The 19,187-nt window shown below is 33.2% G+C and overlaps 2 protein-coding genes across 3 annotated transcripts; both read right to left on the reverse strand.

Annotated features, from left to right (window-relative positions):
* Nucleotides 1-208: 208 nt before the first annotated feature.
* Nucleotides 209-5,193, reverse strand: LOC110714943 (disease resistance protein RGA2-like). Of its 2 annotated transcripts, XR_002510178.1 has the most exons (3): nt 5,155-5,193; nt 3,174-4,970; nt 209-730 (listed from the first exon to the last, which is right to left on the reverse strand). XR_002510178.1 is itself a non-coding variant. In XM_021893495.1 (2 exons), exon 2 carries the CDS (start codon nt 4,474-4,476, stop codon nt 3,700-3,702), a length of 777 nt encoding a protein of 258 aa, XP_021749187.1. In that variant the 5' UTR covers nt 4,477-4,970; nt 5,155-5,193; the 3' UTR covers nt 2,811-3,699. The 2 variants fall into 2 exon arrangements, 1 of the variants encoding a protein (XP_021749187.1); XM_021893495.1 differs by lacking the exon at nt 209-730 and having other exon boundaries at nt 2,811-4,970.
* A 101-nt stretch (nt 5,194-5,294) lies between these two features.
* Nucleotides 5,295-8,643, reverse strand: LOC110714882. Its single transcript, XM_021893434.1, has 3 exons — nt 8,395-8,643; nt 5,544-5,748; nt 5,295-5,449 (listed from the first exon to the last, which is right to left on the reverse strand). The coding sequence occupies exons 1-3, from the start codon at nt 8,404-8,406 to the stop codon at nt 5,343-5,345; spliced, it is 324 nt and encodes a 107-aa protein (XP_021749126.1). The 5' UTR covers nt 8,407-8,643; the 3' UTR covers nt 5,295-5,342.
* Nucleotides 8,644-19,187: the final 10,544 nt, after the last annotated feature.

Here is a 19,187-nt window from a genome sequence, read left to right on the forward strand (position 1 = left end):
TTGACATATGATCATTGAATAGGTCATGCTTTCATTGCATTATTATAAATTTATAGATGACATATTGAAATGTTTACAAAGCCTAAACATTTTTTATACTTGCACGTCTATTATTAGTACTTAAATATTCTTCCATTTATTTTTTAATTTATAGATCCCATTTGACTTTTGTGTAAAATTAAAAAAAGCATGCGGATGTAGTTTATAATTTATAGAAGGCAGGCACGCACCTGACAGGGACCTGGTCATTTCTGTGTGGTCAACTGGCACAAGTCCAATAGGCTCCTTGCACGCCAATATATCATAGATCACATATATAAATAAGGGGATGCCCAATTTCTAGAAATTAAACAAAATTTATTTCTCACGTGTCATTTACGTAATTAAACCAACAACTTTATTCAATTGTGGAACCCATAATAATGAAAAAGTTGTTGATTTATTCACGAAAATGCCCTCATGAGAAACAAATTTTGTTTCTCAATATGAGAAACAGGGAATTTCCCTATAAATACGGTCGCTTTATCATCATAAGACCACTATGATGTAGGAAATTTAACTTTAGTGTTGGTTCTTCTTGTAGAAAGTTTAACTCTAATCTCATAATAAAGCACTTTGATACCATTGGTATGATATACTTTACTTTGTTGATTGAGTGATCGGCTTGGATGCGAAGCTTTCTTATTTATGCATCGCAGAATGGATTGATACCAAGTGCCGAGCTTCAAAGCTGTTTGTTGAATACAGAAAGGAAAATAGTTATGAGGATGAACAACAACAACATCATGGAGAAAAATATAATAGGGTTTTAAAATACTTGCAACAGTTTGACTTTGCACTTTTCATTTTTAAATTACTCTTGTTGAATTATATATCAAAAGCAAATGTTGTAGTGTATATGTTGGAAAAGTTTCAATGTACAAAAATAATATTTTATTTAAAAATATGTTTAATAAAAAAAATTCAAATTATTTACTTTCTTTTTTATGCATATAATTTTAGAAAACATATATACATATATATATATACATATACATATATACATATACATATATACATATATATATGTATACATATACATATATATATACATATATGTATATACATATATATATATACATATATATACATATACATATATACATATATATATACATATACATATATGTATACATATATGTATATATGTATATGTATATATATATATACATATATATATACATATATATATATATATATATATATATATAGGGGAGGGATCCGGTGAGAATAAGTTCATATGTGAGAATTCATACTTATATGAGAATTGATTTTAAATTTAGAACATGTGAGTAAAAGTTTAGAACATACGAATAAAAATTTAGAACATGTGTCTGAAATTAAAATTTAGAACATCTAAGTAATAATTTAGAACATCTATGTGAGTAATATGTTTAGAACATTTGATTTAAGAATTAGAACAAGTGATTAAAAATTTATAAAATATACTTTATGAAATTTTAAACATATGAGTAAAATTTAGAACATCTGATTTAAGATTATGAACATGTGAATAAAAATTTAGAACAAACTGATATAGAATATAGAAAGTGTGAGTAAAAAATTTAGAACATATGAGTAAAAAAATAGAACATACGCTTTAAAATCTAGAACATATAATTAAAAATCTTAGAACACACATTTTAAAATTTAGAACATATAAGTTAAAATTTTGGAACAAGTTATTTCAAATTTATGATATTAAACTTAACTAATTTATGGTTTAGAACATGTGAGTACTAAATTAGAACATTTTATTTAATTTAGAAACCTAAGGAAAAATTTAGAAAATTAGATTTAAAATTTAGAACATACGAGTAAAAATTTAGAACATAAAGAGTGTTCTCACATAAGGAAAATTCTCACGTAAGAAAAATTCTCACGAGAGCCTCCTCCTATATATATATATATATATATATATATATATATATATATATATATATATATATATATATATATATATACTAGGTTAAAATTCCGTGCAATGTACTATTGTTAAATATTTTTTACAATAATAATACAAAATATTAATTATATAAAAAAATATAGAAATATATCATTTGCGTATATATGGAATATGATTTTCAAATTGGAAAGAAATACATAAGGTATAAATAGTTTAGTAAAAGATTTTGTAAAAAAAAGCGAAAAAAGTGAGAAAATTTTTCACAAGGTAATGACAAGTGTTATGGAAGGATTTGCTTTTAAGTGTTATGGAAAGATTTGCTTTTAGTATAGGTTAATAGATTAGCGAGTGAATCAATCAAATTGTTGTAAATATTTTAACACAAATAAAATTTACTAGCATGTTTAGTTTCTAAAGTTACCTTTGGCAGCTGAGGATACATTAGCTAGGCTCCATTTGGTGATTTGGATGAAGATAAAAATATTTCCACTTTAAATTAGTTTTCTTATAAATAAATTTTTTTCTTGGGAAAGAAATAAACAAGGCTTTCACTGCTGTTTCTCTTTTTAGCAACTAATACAGAGTTGAAACACAATTCAAGCTAATCATTGAATGGTTGTAAGAGTATACTTCCATTCTCAGATCCCCAGTAATAAACAGTGAAATAAAATTCAATTTTTTTTAGTAGATTTGTATTTAAAGATTGAAAGTTATTTACAATTTTTAAGTTCAACAAATTTCATGTATTTTTCAGATGGCAAGATAGAGAGATAATTTTACTTTGTTTGTTCCATGACAATAAGCAACATATAAATGTTTAAAATCAAGTTAATTAAGAAGCAAAATTATGCATTTATTATCTAAATCAATTTGAAATTGAAGTTCTTTTAGAATCTACCATTTATATAATTAATGAATAATTATTTTGAGAGTATCATTGAGGAAATATAGAAAAGTATAAAATTTAATTTACTTAATTTTGAAAGTGACATAGTTGAAGTTTTGAAGTTTGAAACCAAAGTTTTTTTGAATGGTTCAATTCAATAATTTTGAAATGACAAAGACTAAATGAATTTACAGAAATGGTTGTCTTAAAATATAATTATGAGTTTTAAAAAAATCGCAAGTAGATTAGAAATTACTAAAATTATCTTGTAAAAAAGATTGTCTACCCCTGAAAAAAAAAAAAAAGAAAAGAAAAGAAAAGAAAAGATGAAGATATTCTTACATCCTCTTCCTCTACCAAATGGAGCCATTGTCGTCACATAACTTGAATTGCAACATTACCGGCTTTTGTGATCTCTTCATGATCAATCCACACATTATTCACTTGCATAAGCTTCGTGCGATCCTTATTATTGGGTTTACCATACCTCTTTTTGAAGGAAGGACAATTTTCTACAACCAACATGTTCAATGAGGATGGAAACTCTACTTGTGACCAAGAAGAGAGCTTAGTACATTGACTTATTTCCAATTGCTTCAGTGAATGAAAAGATTCGAGTGATGGAAGCGCGGTCAGTTTAGGACAATTCTCTATTATAAGCTGGTTAAGGAGCGGAAAATCTCCTTCCTTAACTCCACTCCATGTATCCAAGTATGACAAGCCAACAATAGTGAGCTTCCTTAATTCAGGGAATGCAATTCAGAACCCATCTTTTTAATCCTCTTGATGTCGATTAAATGAATAGTTTGGAGCAAAGGTAGCTCACCAAGTGATGGAAGAAGCTTAGGGTTCTCGCATTTAATGAGGGTTATGCTAATAGCATATGGAGGACTTTGGAATCGCCGATCCAATTAGGAAATATCAAGCCACCATAGCCTGATATTTCTAGATCCTCGATACTTGAAGGTGGACAAAGGTTATCAAGAACTTCATATTCTAGCTCTTGGTTTTTTTTCCTGCTCAATCTAGGCGCGCTCCATCTTAGCTCCAACCTCTTAAGGTGCTTCTTGTGACTTAAAGCGGCTTCCTTGGCCTCACTACTATTTGAAACCCTCTCCAATTGTGAGATGCATAAGCTACCCTCGAGGTTATTCATATAACCTAGCTCATTGATTCTACGGCCATATTCCTTGTCAACGAGGAATGCTGATAAAGTTTCAAGGGCGGTAAGCTTTCCTATCCCTTTCGGCAATAATGATAGCTGGCTTAGAATGTTGAGATCCAAATGAAGAAGGGAGGTCAACTTTATGATCCCTTCTGGTAGCCTAACCAAGCGAACACAACCCCGGAGTTTCAAGGTTTCCAAGTTCGAAAGAAGGCAAATTGTCACAGGTAATAGTTCAATCAGTGTATATGAAAGATCAAGGTACCGCAATTCCTTTGTTTCTCCTATGGAACTTGGCAGGTCTATTATAGGAAATCCACTCAAGTTCAAGACTTGCAAATGCTTCAACTTCGAGAATATACCTGGTGGAATTTTGTAGATCATGCTAGTGGATTTATAGGTTTGTTGGAACTCCTGAATTGCTGGCTGAAGTAGCAAAAGTGCTCTCAAATTCTCAAGTTTTTCTATGTGGTTGAACATGGATTGATTAGGTTCATTACTCCATAAAGATAAATTCTCGACTTTTTAGGGACGTCGTTTTTCTGAAGTTCTGATGTGCTCAATCTAAGATACAGCGGCGTGTCTATTGTTGTCGAACTCTTCATATGTACAACATTAACTTTGTATTTGCTTTCCGCTGTTGACGAAAAGCATGTTCGCGAGCATTCAATGCATCCCTCTTCCACCAAAACAGGTATCTCCTATTTGCTTCTTGTAATCATCATTGTTATTGTTTAGGAAACCTCTTGCCATCCATAATTGAACAAGTGTTTCCTTATTGAACTCGTATGTTTCAGGGAATAGAGTGCAAACTAACCACATGCCTTCTTCTCTTTTCATTTGATTACTCTTTGCCTCTTCTGTGAAACCCAACTTCTTTGTTAATATGGCTTCGAGCTTTTGCCTCACGATTTTTCGTGCTTTAGGCTTAGGTTCAAGTATTTCTTTCTCAGTGAGGCTTTTATACTCTATCACTGTAACAAAGATGTTAATGTTATGTACTTTATTAGAAGATTGTCAAATTTATTTGAAGATAGAAGGTACATTTTCTCATCGATCGTTTGTTTAGAGAATATTTATGCAATTATGTCAATGTTGTGCATCTTAATAAAATAGTAAAAATGACATATAAAAAACGTAACTATTAAGACATATTACCTTCTACATCTGAACATTTAGACTTTTTCAGCATCTGCAATTAAAGATACAATATATGTTAAATGTAATATGTAATATGTTTTATTCATTGTTTAATTTTGTTTGTTACACCCATTATTTTTCTTTTACAAAAAGATTTCAAATGTAACAAACAATAAGGAACCGAGGGACTACATGAAATAAAGGAACTAAACATTAAAGTAATAGTAAAAACATGCCTCCAGATGGTGATTAACGTCTAGTAACGATTTTGAGTCTTCTTTACCCAATTGGTTCGTTAAATATTCACAATTCCCTGTATTTCACAATTCAAAATATCATTAGTTTCAATTCAAATAACATAGGAAGTGTTTGGAATGATTATAAGGAAGCAATGTTAAGTAACACACTTTGAAAACCTCCAAGCTCGTTAAGTGCCACATGAATTGCCCATTCGATATCTTCTTGTAAGCCGTATGGTTGATATGCACTGGGAGTTGTACTTACGGAATGTCCTGCTGCCGAGGGAGGCCATTGTTGGCCTTTCGAAAATGATCGAGGGCTAATATGTTTTACATAGCTTGAAGATGGATCCTTCCTTTGGGGCCGCATAAGCTGCATGCAATTAATTATTTAACAGTTATTGTAGCAAACTAGCTAGTTTACCATTTGTGATTTTAATTTTAATCAACTTATTATCAAATTATCAACACAACTAATAATGACATCATCCCCCTTTGTTACCTAATTTTTTCCTAGTTCCCCCTCTTCAATCTTTGCATTACAACCACCATTATTTAATCCTTTTTTGTGTTTATATACATTTTTTTTTTAATCTTCTTATCTTTATTTTATACCATTATGGTAAAAAAATTCTCACTTTGATCTCTTTAGTCCCACCACTACGTGGTCTACTTTATACAAGGGTTTAGAGAGAAAAAAAAAAAGAAAGAAAGAAAGAAAAAACCTATCTGCCTCTTTGATCTCCAATCACTTTTTTTCTCTCTCTAGGATTATTCAAAAGTGTTTTTTCTTCATTCTTTTGTTATTAATTTCAATAAAAGTACATTCTGAGTATATTAGTGCCTCCTCCATAGTAGGCTTTATTCAGATTCAGTTTTATGAGTTTAGTATAGTACAAGCTGTTTCATGAACATAAATTTATACGAGATCGAAAAATAAGTTATTAATCCTTTCATTACAATCAGATCATCTAGACAAAAAATCGCTTCACAGTAGTACAACTACAACAATTTGATAGACCCATCGCCGAGGAAGACTATAAATAATCACAACCATAATATAAATAGGGTTTGAAGGATGTATAATTAGCAACTAATTAACGAACATAACTTTGCTAAACGATCGTTCTATATTATTCAATTGTCGTGTATTTGTTAGATTTAAATCTCGTTGAGATGTCGTATTATTTTTTATTTAATGAATCATTTTAAAAAAAAAAAAAACCATATATTTTGTTTAAGTGAAACTAGTTTAAATTAGTACATTATTAGCATCGTACATAGGTACTTGTCCCAACCAATACAACTGCTAGTGACCAACAATGGCTCGGCCCAATGGTCCCATCAAGCTGGTCCGAGAAAAGTGCGGATTTTGGGCAACCCTAAAAATATATCTTCGGTTTAAAACCTAAATCCGACCCAAAAAATCCACTTTGACTCGATACAATTTTGTAGGTTTAGGCACAAGATTTTGTACTAAAGCCCAGTCTAGTCTAGCCAGACCCGGATTTTGGTCATCTCCAATATAACAAAGATTTGTCACTCGTAGTACTAAGGAGGCACAAAATTAAAGGTGGTGTCAAAACCATCAATAGTGTGGCTAGTGACATGGTGTGATCACTTTATGTATAAGGTAGTTAAATGAGTAATAGGAGTTCCTATGATGAACAAATAATGTTAATAAGAAAATAGGGTTACTTTATCTATACAGATGAGTTATACTTTTTATTAATTGGAAGACGTAAAACAAAAATACAAGAATTAGTACGCACACCTTAAGGGAGATATTAGACTAGACAAACAAAAAAATTAATTGAATATTTTTTAACACAAGTAAGAAGAAAGTGACGAATAGCAATGCTTTAAATTTTATAGTTTTCTTCGTGAATTTACTTAGTTTAATCACTTTCTCAAATTAGCAACTTTTGATGCAGCAGGCCACATAGTGTGGCAGGGGTTACCCGAGTTATTTTGTTAGGGGTTATCCGAGGTACTCGTTCGGGGGTTACTTGAGGGGTTCAGACAGGGGTTACTAGCTCGAGGGGTTCATTCGGTCAAGGGTTACTTGAGGGGTTACTCGAGTTACTTGGTCAAGGGTTACTCGAGTTTTTCGGTTAGGGGTTCCTCGGTTATGGGTAACTCGAGTTACTCGGTCAGGTGTCGAGTTACTATGTGAGGGGTTACTCGAGTTACTCACCGGTCAGGGGTTATTTAAGGAGTTCAGTCAAGGGTTATTTGAGGGTTCAGTTAGGGGTTACTCAGTTAGGGGTTACTCGGTTAGGGGTTACTCGAGAGGTTCAGTCATGGATTACTCGAGTGCATGGTTACTCAGTCAGGGGTTACTTGAGGGGTTACTTGGTTAAGAGTAACTCAAGTAACCCCTGATCGAATAATTTGAGTAACCCCGGCAACTCGAGTAACCCCTGACCGAGAAACTCGAGTAACCCCTAACCGAGTAACTCGAGTAGTCCTTGCCGTATGATACAGCAAGCCGCATACAAAAAATTGTGTTCTCAAATAGCGTGCCTAAAAGGTATGTTGCAACTTGCAAGTATAAAAATAGAGGAATTGAAGTATGTATTTAATAAATTAATACTCTTTCCATTCTTGAATAATTGAACAGTTAAACTTGACACACATGTCAATACACTAGTTTGAGCTTAGATATATGATTTAATATTAGTAAAAAAAAAGTTGATATTATGAAACTTTTTATTTATTTAACAGTATATTTGATGGTAAAATTTGTAAAAATTAGAATAACAACAGGGGGAGTAAAAAAAAACCATGTATAAGTAAGTGTTCATAATTAGTAAATTAGACATTCTGTCCAAAAAAAAAAAAAAAAAAAAAAGTTAATTAGACATGAATTTAATTGAATATGAATTCTATGTGGATTATCTCAAATCAACTAACGAGATTATTGAATTATACTTGATTAAAAAGCAGCAAAATTGAAAATAAACCAAAGTAACCATATCCTATTATTGTTCATTATGTTTGATAGCTTTGTTATTACCTTGCGATGCATTGAAAAACTGGATCTCTCTCTGCAGGATAATTCCTTGCCAATGATGGAAGGCACCTTAAAATTGAGAAAAACTTCATGTTTCGACCGATCGAATAAGAAATTTAAGTCTTAGCTGTTTTGTTTGATTGTGTAGATTTGATTAGCTGAGTTATTGGAAAGAAGATAGCCGTTGATTGAATGAACCAAGATGTATTCGTTCAAGTTCAGACTATATATGTTCAATTCAAAAATGGTTAAGATTTTATATTATATACCTTGTACATATAGCAATCTAATAATAAAAATGCTGGCGACATAGACAAGGAGCTTGTGTAATAATTTACTCAGAACTTCACCCTTGACCCGTAAGAAAGGGGAATTGAAGAATCAAGTCAGTTGATGATGATGAGGTTCACGAAGTAAGCGAAATTATAATTAAATTAAAAGTCACGTATCTTGAACAAGTCAAGAACATATCGACATTACCACTTATTCAAACATTTCTATTCAATGACAAATATAATTTTTGATTTGATTTCGACAAAAGAACGAACTTAGAAATTGGAAGTAGAACACCGGTTTAAGACCCAAAACTAAGGGTGTCGACAAAAGATGAACACAGAAATTGGAAGAAGAACACCCGTTTAAGACCCAAAACTAGGGGTGTCGACAAAAGAACTCAGAAACTAGGGGTGAATAATCGGTTTTCACGTTGGATTCAGGCCTAATCCAATTTCATCCAAAATAAAATATGACTTTCTATTTTTCAATTCAATTTTGTCCAAATTTCTCATGAAACCCCATTCAAATTATTCAATTAATTGGTACAATCTGAAATTTCAATTGATATACATTACAAATTTTTAGGACCTAATAACATTAAAAATAAAAATGTAAGGGACTGTTTACATTAACAAAATTTAACTGAATAAAGCTGAAATGAATATTGTATGAGAGAAGGAAATTAGAAGCAGAACTGAACTGAAATGAACAGGGCCATAAGAATAAAATTGGTCCAAGCTCATATTACTATTACAAGACTTGAAAACATAGTTCTACATGATTAATTTAATTAATTATATACACGTAGTATATAAATACATGGTTAAATATATTGAATTTTCGGTTCCATGCAAGATCAATTAGATCCAATCCGAATTTTTTTAAAAATTTCAATCCGATCAAACTCGAGTTATAGTCCAAATTTGATCCAAATTGATAATTTGATTTGGATTGGATTAGATTTCAGTTTTAATCTGAATAATAGATACCTCTATCAATTTGATTCTTGAATTAATAAGTGATAAAAATAAAGTATAGTTTTAAATTCTTCCACAAAAAAACCACAATGTACAAGTTCACAAATTCTTGTACGTGGCTATTCACATGATGATATGACCACTTTACATAATCATATATAAGGCAATTAATTAAGTAATAAGGGTCATGGAAATAAGCAAATGAGGTTACTCTTATGAAAAAATGAAGTTGCTCATACATTTAAATGAAGACTACTCTTATATATCAATGTGGCTAAACCGTGTGGCCAGCCACATACAAGAGTTACCCTAATGTTATTATAATAATGATTTTATTTTATGGAAATTTGTTAGAAAAAACGTTTAATGTTGATCTGTTTGCGAGATTGAGGCATTTTAGCCTTTTAGGACCTTAAAACAATTTTTCTAGTGTGTTCTATTCACCTAATTTCCACTTATCTGAAAATAAAAATTATTTTAGTTGTAATTTGAATTTCAATAACCCTTAACAAAACTTAATTTTTATTAAACTCTACTTATCTGAATTTATTAGACCTGAAATAAGGTAAACAAAACAGGCCCTAATTCCCTATCCCACCACCATTGCATTATCATGCCGTTCAATCACCTTCCCGTCACCATCTCACTTAACAAGTTAACAACATACTGAAAATTTTAAATGAAGTGACAGATGAAAGGAATGGTTCGGAGTATCATACATGACGATTTTATCTTCTGTTTTTAAATAGATGTATCATATTCAATTATTCATACCTACAAGACATTTGCCAATTGCCATTGCACTATTTAACCATTGATATCGGTAATTATGATATCACAAAGTGGGTACTTATAACCCTTACAAAAATCATGAGTACCTTCATGAGTATTTTCGGGTACCTTATGACCCGACCCGGGAAAAGTAGGTACTCGATGTTATTGGGTCAAAATCTCAGATCATTGGCTGACTGATTCACGACCCAAAAATTCGGGTACCCATTTTTCTAGGATTCTGAGAAACCGGATACCCAGTTTTTATATTATGAACACCCCTTTCAGCCATTATTGATTAATTGCTCTAAGCTAGTTGTCAATCATCTAAGCACGTTTGTGCTAGGGTGTACTCCGTATTAATTAGTGCCTCAATCATTCATATAGTAATAATTAAGATTCTTAATTATGTTATTGTTAAAGTCGAGTCATCGATCATTAGTTGTTAACAATGAACTAAATATACGAGATTACGGGGTATCTTCATATGATTAACGAAGAAGTGTTGTAGCACTCTAGCTACTAGTTAAAATATTAAGTTGACATGAATTAAATTTACGCGCTTCATTCTCCAGATATGCAACAGCCATTAGCCATAGGCCCATAGGTAACAATTGTTGCAACCCTCTTCTCAGGCGTTACATGATATTTATTCCGATCAACAAATTAAATTCATACGACCACATTTTAGTAGACTTTGACGTGTTCTGTGACAAATTATATATTTTAAAATAATGTTTCTCCTTCAATCTATAGTAGACTTTGAATGGTAAACTTAATTATTAACTTTAATTTTATATTGTAAGTATTGTAAAACCCCCAGTTGATCGATATATTAATAAGTGACCGCTTGATCAACATGTAATTTTATTTTTATTTATTTATTTATTTATTTTTGTAAGAATTGAAGAAGGGGATCCATTTGAAATTTGATTCCAAGGTGAGGAATAGTTGATAAAAATAAAAAATAAAATAAAAGATAAAAATAAAATAAAATAAAATAAAATAAAAAAACTTGATGGGATTGTGAGACTTTGTGACATCCTATTCATGTAAGTACATCGATTCTTTGTGGTCGATCTATTTTAGTTAAGGTGCCAAACGCCAAGGATAACCCAACATTGTACTTAATATTTGTAAATTTAATGGAAAAAAAAAAGCTCAATAATAACGTTGGTAAATTAGATTATCTTTCACATAGTCCCTTGTTGTCTTGTTGAGGTAGATCCTTTCCAAATAGCATGTGTACGTATCCCACATTAATAAAAGTTGAGAGAGCTAAACACCTTATAAGGTTAAGTGTCTACTCTTATTGCTACTTGTATGATTCGCCAATGTGTGGTTCCTACAAGCGTGGGTACCTTGCATTGTATAGCTGCTTAGCAAAAAGAACATATTACACACATGTAAAGAACATATCGTTGTAATAAAAAGAATATACTATTAAAAAGTAAAGAACATATATCATCTAAAGTAAAAAGTAACATATTTATATCAAAAAAGAGTGAAGAACATATGTTTATGTTCTTTAATTGTCAGTGTAATGTACTTTTAATTATTTGCGATATAATGTTAATTACTTATTGTGAAATGTTCTTTAATTTTTTTTTTATTATGGTGAATATACATAAATAATGTTCATTACATAATATTATCATGTTCTTTATAAATATTACGGATGTTCTTTAGATGTATAAAAAAAACATAAAATTGGATGTTCTTTACAAAACAGTTATATGTTCTTTACAAAACAATTTTATGTTCGTTAAAAAACTACTACATGTTCTTTCCGCGTCTTTTTGTCTGTACCTTGCTAGATACAGGCGGCTGTACCTTAAAATTTTCAATGATTTGCATCCTACTGTTGAAGGGATAAAGGGATCGGAGTATAAGTTTCCCTATTCACATACAAATCCTTTAACCAATATTAATGCTTTATACATAAGTCAAACATTTTTTTCTTTTTGGTACTAATTAACCGTCTCAATTTATATAATTTCCAAATATCAACTTGTGACAATTCATTCTCGTTGATGAGTAAAATATTATTAGTCATAATTTTATGTCGACAAATATATCAGTCAAATCAAGACACTTGAAAAGGAATCGAGAGAATATAAAGTACTCGGTAATATAGGCGTTTTGATAAGGTATGTAACTTTAAAAAATGTTGTACGAAGTATCTTTTAGGCTATATAAACACAAAATACCAAAGTCTAGATACCAATCATACAATTATTCCCTCTATCATCCATATTCCTCGCCTCATAACATTCTTTTTAGTAACGCATCTTCACTTGGCTAATACCTTTTCTACTCTTTAATTCCTCAAAATTGATCATAATTTTCCTTTTCTTGCTCATTATATTCAAGTACATTCATCTTTGCTGGCCATAAAAAAACACGAAATCTTGTAGTGCAACTCAGTTTCGACTGCATTATTAATTAGTCTTTGTGCATCATCCTTTTTATTGAGTTTACCACTAAAATCTTTCGACATGGTTATCCCTGTAGATCCATTCATTGCTTCATCAACCGCAGTGTTGCTAACGAGATTACTATCTTTTGTCATCAACGAGATAGCTGAATTCGTAAATGTAAATGACAACCTCCAATAGTTAGAAATCCGGGCGCAGAGAATCCAAGAAAAGCTCAATCGACTTGAGCCTTCAGTGATTGAAAGATGGAAGCCACTAGTCAGAGAGCTGACGACAATGTATTACGATGTGGATGACATAATCGATAGTGTAAAGGTAGCAGAAATAAGTCGTCGTCGTCGCAGCTTCATAAGGCGGATTTTTCATACTCGAGGCCGCATTTTAAGGCAGCCAAATGATGAAGTCTCGACAGATAATATAACAAGAAAAGCGCGATTGCATATGTTGTCGAAATTGAGGAGGTGGGGATTGCCTCATAACATAAGCAATATGTTACAGAAATTCAGAGACTTCGAGGAGGAAATTAATCAGACACTGGAATCTTCAAACAATCATCGTCAGCAGCAACACAATAATAACCAAGTTTTGCCCCCGGATAATGCAGTGCCACTTACAACAGGAAGGCAAATAGACAGATCAAACATTGTAGATAAGCTCTTGCAAGGGGGTGTTGGAGTCTCGATAGTTGGGATGGTGGGACTTGGTAAAACAGCCCTAGCACGGTCCATAGTGGATGATCAAAGTGTTGGGAACCACTTCGAAATCATTTGTTGGGGTTCGGCAGTTGTTGGTCTAGAAAATATCACATTCTTCTCCTTGCAGAATCGAGAACTCAATGTCAAGGGCGGTATCCCTATAAGTAGAGCCTTATTGGTATTGGATGAGGTAGTTGGGGAAGTTTCGCCTACCGACCTGATGGGTTTTGAGGGTTATGTGTCAAAAATCTTTAAACGCAAAGTCTCCAATGTCAAAATTCTCATTACAACTCGTGATCCAAGGGTCGCATATAGTACTCTAACCACACCACATTATCTAAAGAGAATGTCAGATGACGATTGTAAGGAGTTTATTCGAATGAGAGTGTACAGATCCAATAATGTACTACAGTCTCCTGGTGACCGCGACTTCTTTAACCAGAATGTGGCCAACATTGCTAGAAAAAGCATGGGTTTGCCATTATTAGCAAACGTCATTGCAATTACATTACTCGCTCAATGTTGTAGGCCAGAAAATAATCCCAGATATGTCATCTCTTTGTTTGCAACACATGACCTTCGAGATCGAGAGTCAACCACATACACACAAAAAATACTGAGTGCACTGAAATTAGGAGATCCCAGCCGTCCATCTTATTTGAATAAGTTGCTTGCATATTTCACTTTGTTTCCTTGCGACCACAGGTTTAGCAAGAGTACTTTACTCCAGCTATGGATGGCAGAAGGATTCATTCAGCCGGAGAGATGGACTGACTGGGAACAAGCCCAGCGGTGTTTCGATGAGATGTTACCATCATCAATGTTTGAACCAGTTGCAAGTCCTGGCGAATGTCAGAATGGTCCGAAAACCTACCAAATGCTCGAAATCCATGGTATGTTTGCGCAGTCTATTGCATCTAATATGTGTCATCAGATAAATACAAGTGATTGTCATTCCTTTCGCCCCACCATTGATACTCGCCACTTGTCATTGTACTGCCAAAATGATGACCAAAATATAAGCCCTGAATCTTTTGATGAAATTACTAAGTGTCTTCGCTTAAGGACATTTTTTTTGCTAGCTGGTAACACTGTTAAAAATGTAATCTAGAAAAATCTAATTAGTTAAATCTACAATTAGCTAGATATTTCTAGAATAGCCTAGTGTCTTAAGAGAAATCTAGAGAAAGCTAGTAGATAGGAGTAGAGTAGTATGTCGGTGAAGGAGCATGTAAACCGACCTACACCACTATATATACTAGCACTTGGTCATGCAAATGTAAGCTATCCCCATGCAATAATACTTCAAATTTTATCCCACCACTACTTCCACTCACCTAAATTCTAACATTTGGTATCAAGAGCCACAATACCCATAGCCTTCCTATAATATCATACACATATTATCCCAAACACAACATAATATATAATGGCCAATAACAATGTGAGTTTCCCCATTCCAACTTTTGGGGGAGAAAGTTATGATTTTTGGATAATTAAAATGAAGACGATGCTAAGGTCATATGGACTATGGAGCTATGCCGACAAAGGTTATAATGAACCTGAAGATGAAAGCAACCTAAGTGATGCTCAAAGGAAGAGACTTGAGGAGGAAAGGATGAAGGATGCAAAGGCATTATATCTCATACAAAATGCGGTGAAAGATACTATTTTTCCAAGAATTATGAGGGCTAATACAGCAAAGAAGGCATGGGAGATTCTACAACAAGAGTTCCAGGGAGATAACAAGGTGAGAAGTATTAAACTTCAATCTTTAAGAAGATATTTTGAAAATTTAAGGATGAAAGATAATGACTTGGTTAAAGATTATTTTTCAAGAATTATTGAGATTGTTAATCAAATGAAATCATATGGAGAAGAAATTTCGGATGAAAAAATTGTGAAGAAAATTCTAGTATCATTAAATGACAAATTCGACAATATAGTTACAATAATTGAAGAAACAGAAGATTTATCCAACATAACTGTTGAACAACTTATGGGATCTCTGGAGTCCCATGAACAAAGAAAAATTCGTCAAAGTAATGATGAAGACATGATGGAGACCGCGCTTGCAGCAAAATTTTCCCTTAAACCAGGGGAAATCAAGAGAAATGGGTCCATGAAGAAGGTCGAGGGTGAAGATGAAGAAGATTCACCAAAATACAAAGGTATGGAGAATGATAGTGTAGATTGATACTTCAAAGGAAAAGCACAATGTTGGATATGCAAAAAGTTCGGCCATGTTGGAAAGAATTGCAGGTTCAAGAAAGCTGATGTGGAAATTGCCAATTTTGGCAAGGAAGATAATGAAGAAAGCTTGTTTTGAAGAAGAAAATAAGAGGTTGCTAATGACAAGTGCATTAGCAGAAATATTTGGTGACATGAGCACCAAAATTAAAAGGAAAAATAAAAGAGATATATTCGAAAGGAGAATTTGGGAGATCTCTGGTGACACGAGCATCAGATCAGTTAGAAAGATGGTAACACGAGTACCAAAATTAAACGACAAAATTAAGGTTGGTAACATGAGTACCAACACAATGACAAGAAGAAAAGTCAAGATTAGAAGTTGTCGGTGACAACAAGAAGAAACAACATCAGAGGCCGTTGGTGACAAGAGCATCAACAAAACCGAAAGAATATTTTGAGAAGACGACGTACAGTTTAAAGTACAAGATTTTTCAGATTAAGGGGGAGTGTTAAAAATGTAATCTAGAAAAATCTAATTAGTAAAATCTACAATTAGCTAGATATTTCTAGAATAGCCTAGTGTCTTAAGAGAAATCTAGAGAAAGCTAGTAGATAGGAGTAGAGTAGTATGTCGGTGAAGGAGCATGTAAACCGACCTACACCACTATATATACTAGCACTTGGTCATGCAAATGTAAGCTATCCCCATGCAATAATACTTCAAATTTTATCCCACCACTACTTCCACTCACCTAAATTCTAACACACTAGGATTAGTTATGTTCCTAGCAGTGTATTTAAAACGCTTTTACTGCTACGAGTATTGGACTTGAGCCATTCTTATATAACAATAGTTCCGCATTCTATAGAAAACCTTAAACACCTTCGATACCTTGATTTTTCTTATACCCCTATCATAATGTTGCCAGAATCAACCTGTAAACTTATTGGAATAAGAGTGATCAAGCTTATAAATTGTCCTCATCTGACACACCTGCCGAAAAAGATTGGGAACCTAATCAACCTCATTATCCTTGATTTAGCCGAGACAAGCTTGTCTTTTGCTGTGGCGAACATAGGGAAGCTAACAAAACTTCAGATCTTGCATAAGTTTACTGTGATGAAAGAAAAGGGGTATCAGATCTCGGAGCTCAAACATCTAAATGCACTTCGATCACTCAAAATTACGGACCTTGAAAAAGTGATGAATGCTGAAGAGGCCGCGAGTGCCTCATTGTCTGAAAAGTCCAGCCTTACAAGTTTAGAACTACAGTGGACAGAGAGCTCCATGCCAGTGTTGATGTTTACAGTAAAACTCAAGAAATAGAGAAAGAAAATAGAGAGAGAATTTCAGAGAGAAAAGAAGAGAAGTTGTATTGAATTGAATGAATACAATCTGTTATCAATACAAGGTTTTATATCAGAGTTAGTTGTAACTAATTCTGTTATATCAGAAAATTAATACCCTGCTGACTCATCATCTGAGCTGTCATCAATATCCCCCCTCAAGCTAGGGACTGTAGCTGGATACATTCCTAGCTTGGACTTCAAATTGTTGTGTTGTAAAGAACCCAGTGCCTTAGTCATTATGTCTGCTAGCTGTTCTGCTGTTGGGGTATAAGTCAAAACGATTAGCCCTTCCAAAACTTTGTCTCGAGTGAAGTGGCAGTCTATTTCAATGTGTTTAGTGCGTTCATGAAATACAGGGTTCTTCCCTATATGAATTGCACTCTGATTATCACAGTGTAATGCAATAGGCTTCAAATTTGTTAATCCCATTTCTGTAAGAAGTCTCACTAACCAAGTAGTCTCTGATGCTGTTGCTGCCATTGCTCTATATTCTGCCTCACTTGAACTCTTTGAAACAGTTGGTTGTTTTTTAGACTTCCAAGAAACTGGTGACTTTCCAAGTAACAGGACATATCCAGTTACAGACCTTCTTGTATTTGGACATGCTGCCCAGTCTGAATCTGAAAAAGCTGTCAGAGTTAACTGATCAGAAGCATGTAGCAAGATACCTTGTCCAATTGTATGAGCTATATATCTTAGCACATGATTTAATGCTTTGACATGAGACTGCCTTGGCTGTTGCATGAACTGAGTCAGAGTTTGAACTGAATAGGAGAGATCAGGTCTTGTGTGTGACAAGAAATTCAGTTTGCCAACTATCTTCCTATAATGCTCTGGGTCAGGATACAAATCACCTTCATCTGCTGACAACTTCAAGCTTACAGACAATGGAGTTTTAGCTGTCTTAGACACATCCATATTACATTCTTCAAGAAACTCTTTTGTAATTTCTTCTGACTCATCACAATCCCATGCTGCAGGTGAGAAACTTCTATTCCCAAAAAATAATTCAACACTCCCAGATCCTTGATGCTGAAAACATCATGTAAATGATCCTTGAAGCTCTTGATTTATGATTCATCAGATCCAGTTACTATTATATCATCAACATAAATCACAGCAATAGTAACATGTTCTCTCACCCTTTTAATGAACAAAGAGTAATCATTCTTAGATTGCTCAAAGCCCATTTTCTGCAACTCTATATTCAATTTTGCAAACCATTGCCTAGATGCTTGCTTAAGTCCATATAAAGACTTTTTCAGCTTGCATACTAGATTATCTGGGTTTGCAACACCTTGAGGAACCTTCATATAAACTTCTTCAGTAAGGTCCCCATGCAAAAATGCAATATTGACGTCCAGCTGGTACAATGTCCACCCTTTGCTTGCTGCTATAGCCAGAAGACACCTCACAGTAGCCATTTTAACCATTGGTGAGAAAGTTTCCAGATAATCAATCCCATATTTTTGTGTAAACCCCTGAGCAACCAACCTTGCTTTCAGTCTCTCAACACTGCCATCTGCTTTTAACTTGACTTTAAACACCCACTTACAGCCAATTGGTTTCTTGTCCCTGGGTAAATTCACTAGCTCCCATGTTTCATTACTAGTTAAAGCATCTAGCTCCTTTTTCATTGCCTCCACCCAACCTTCATGTTGTAAAGCCTCTAAATAACTCACTGGTTCTGTAATCTGCACATTCTGATTTATCAAAGCCTTCATTGAAGTAGGAAGAACCTCAAAAGTCACAATATTACACCAGTGTTCAGTTGCAAATTCAGCTGAACAAATATATCCATCTAGATAACTGGGCCTCTTCCTGGGTCTATCTGACTGTTTGAGATTTGTAGCTGGTCTTTTTAAAGTGTTTATGGGTATATTTGGGCCTGTGTTTGGTTCTGTGTTTGGTATTGTGTTTGGTTCTGTGTTTGGTATTGTGTTTGGGTCTGTTTGGAAAGCAAATGGTTCTGGTATAATAAAATATGTGTCTGAATCAAAAGAAGTGTTTACAGGCAAGAAAATAGGAGGATTTGCAGTTTTTGTTTGAGATTCATAATGAAAAGGTAAATGCCTTTCATAAAATGTAACATCTCT

The sequence above is a fragment of the Chenopodium quinoa genome, unplaced genomic scaffold (genome assembly GCF_001683475.1).
Source record: "Chenopodium quinoa cultivar QQ74 unplaced genomic scaffold, ASM168347v1, whole genome shotgun sequence".
NCBI lineage: Eukaryota > Viridiplantae > Streptophyta > Magnoliopsida > Caryophyllales > Amaranthaceae > Chenopodium > Chenopodium quinoa.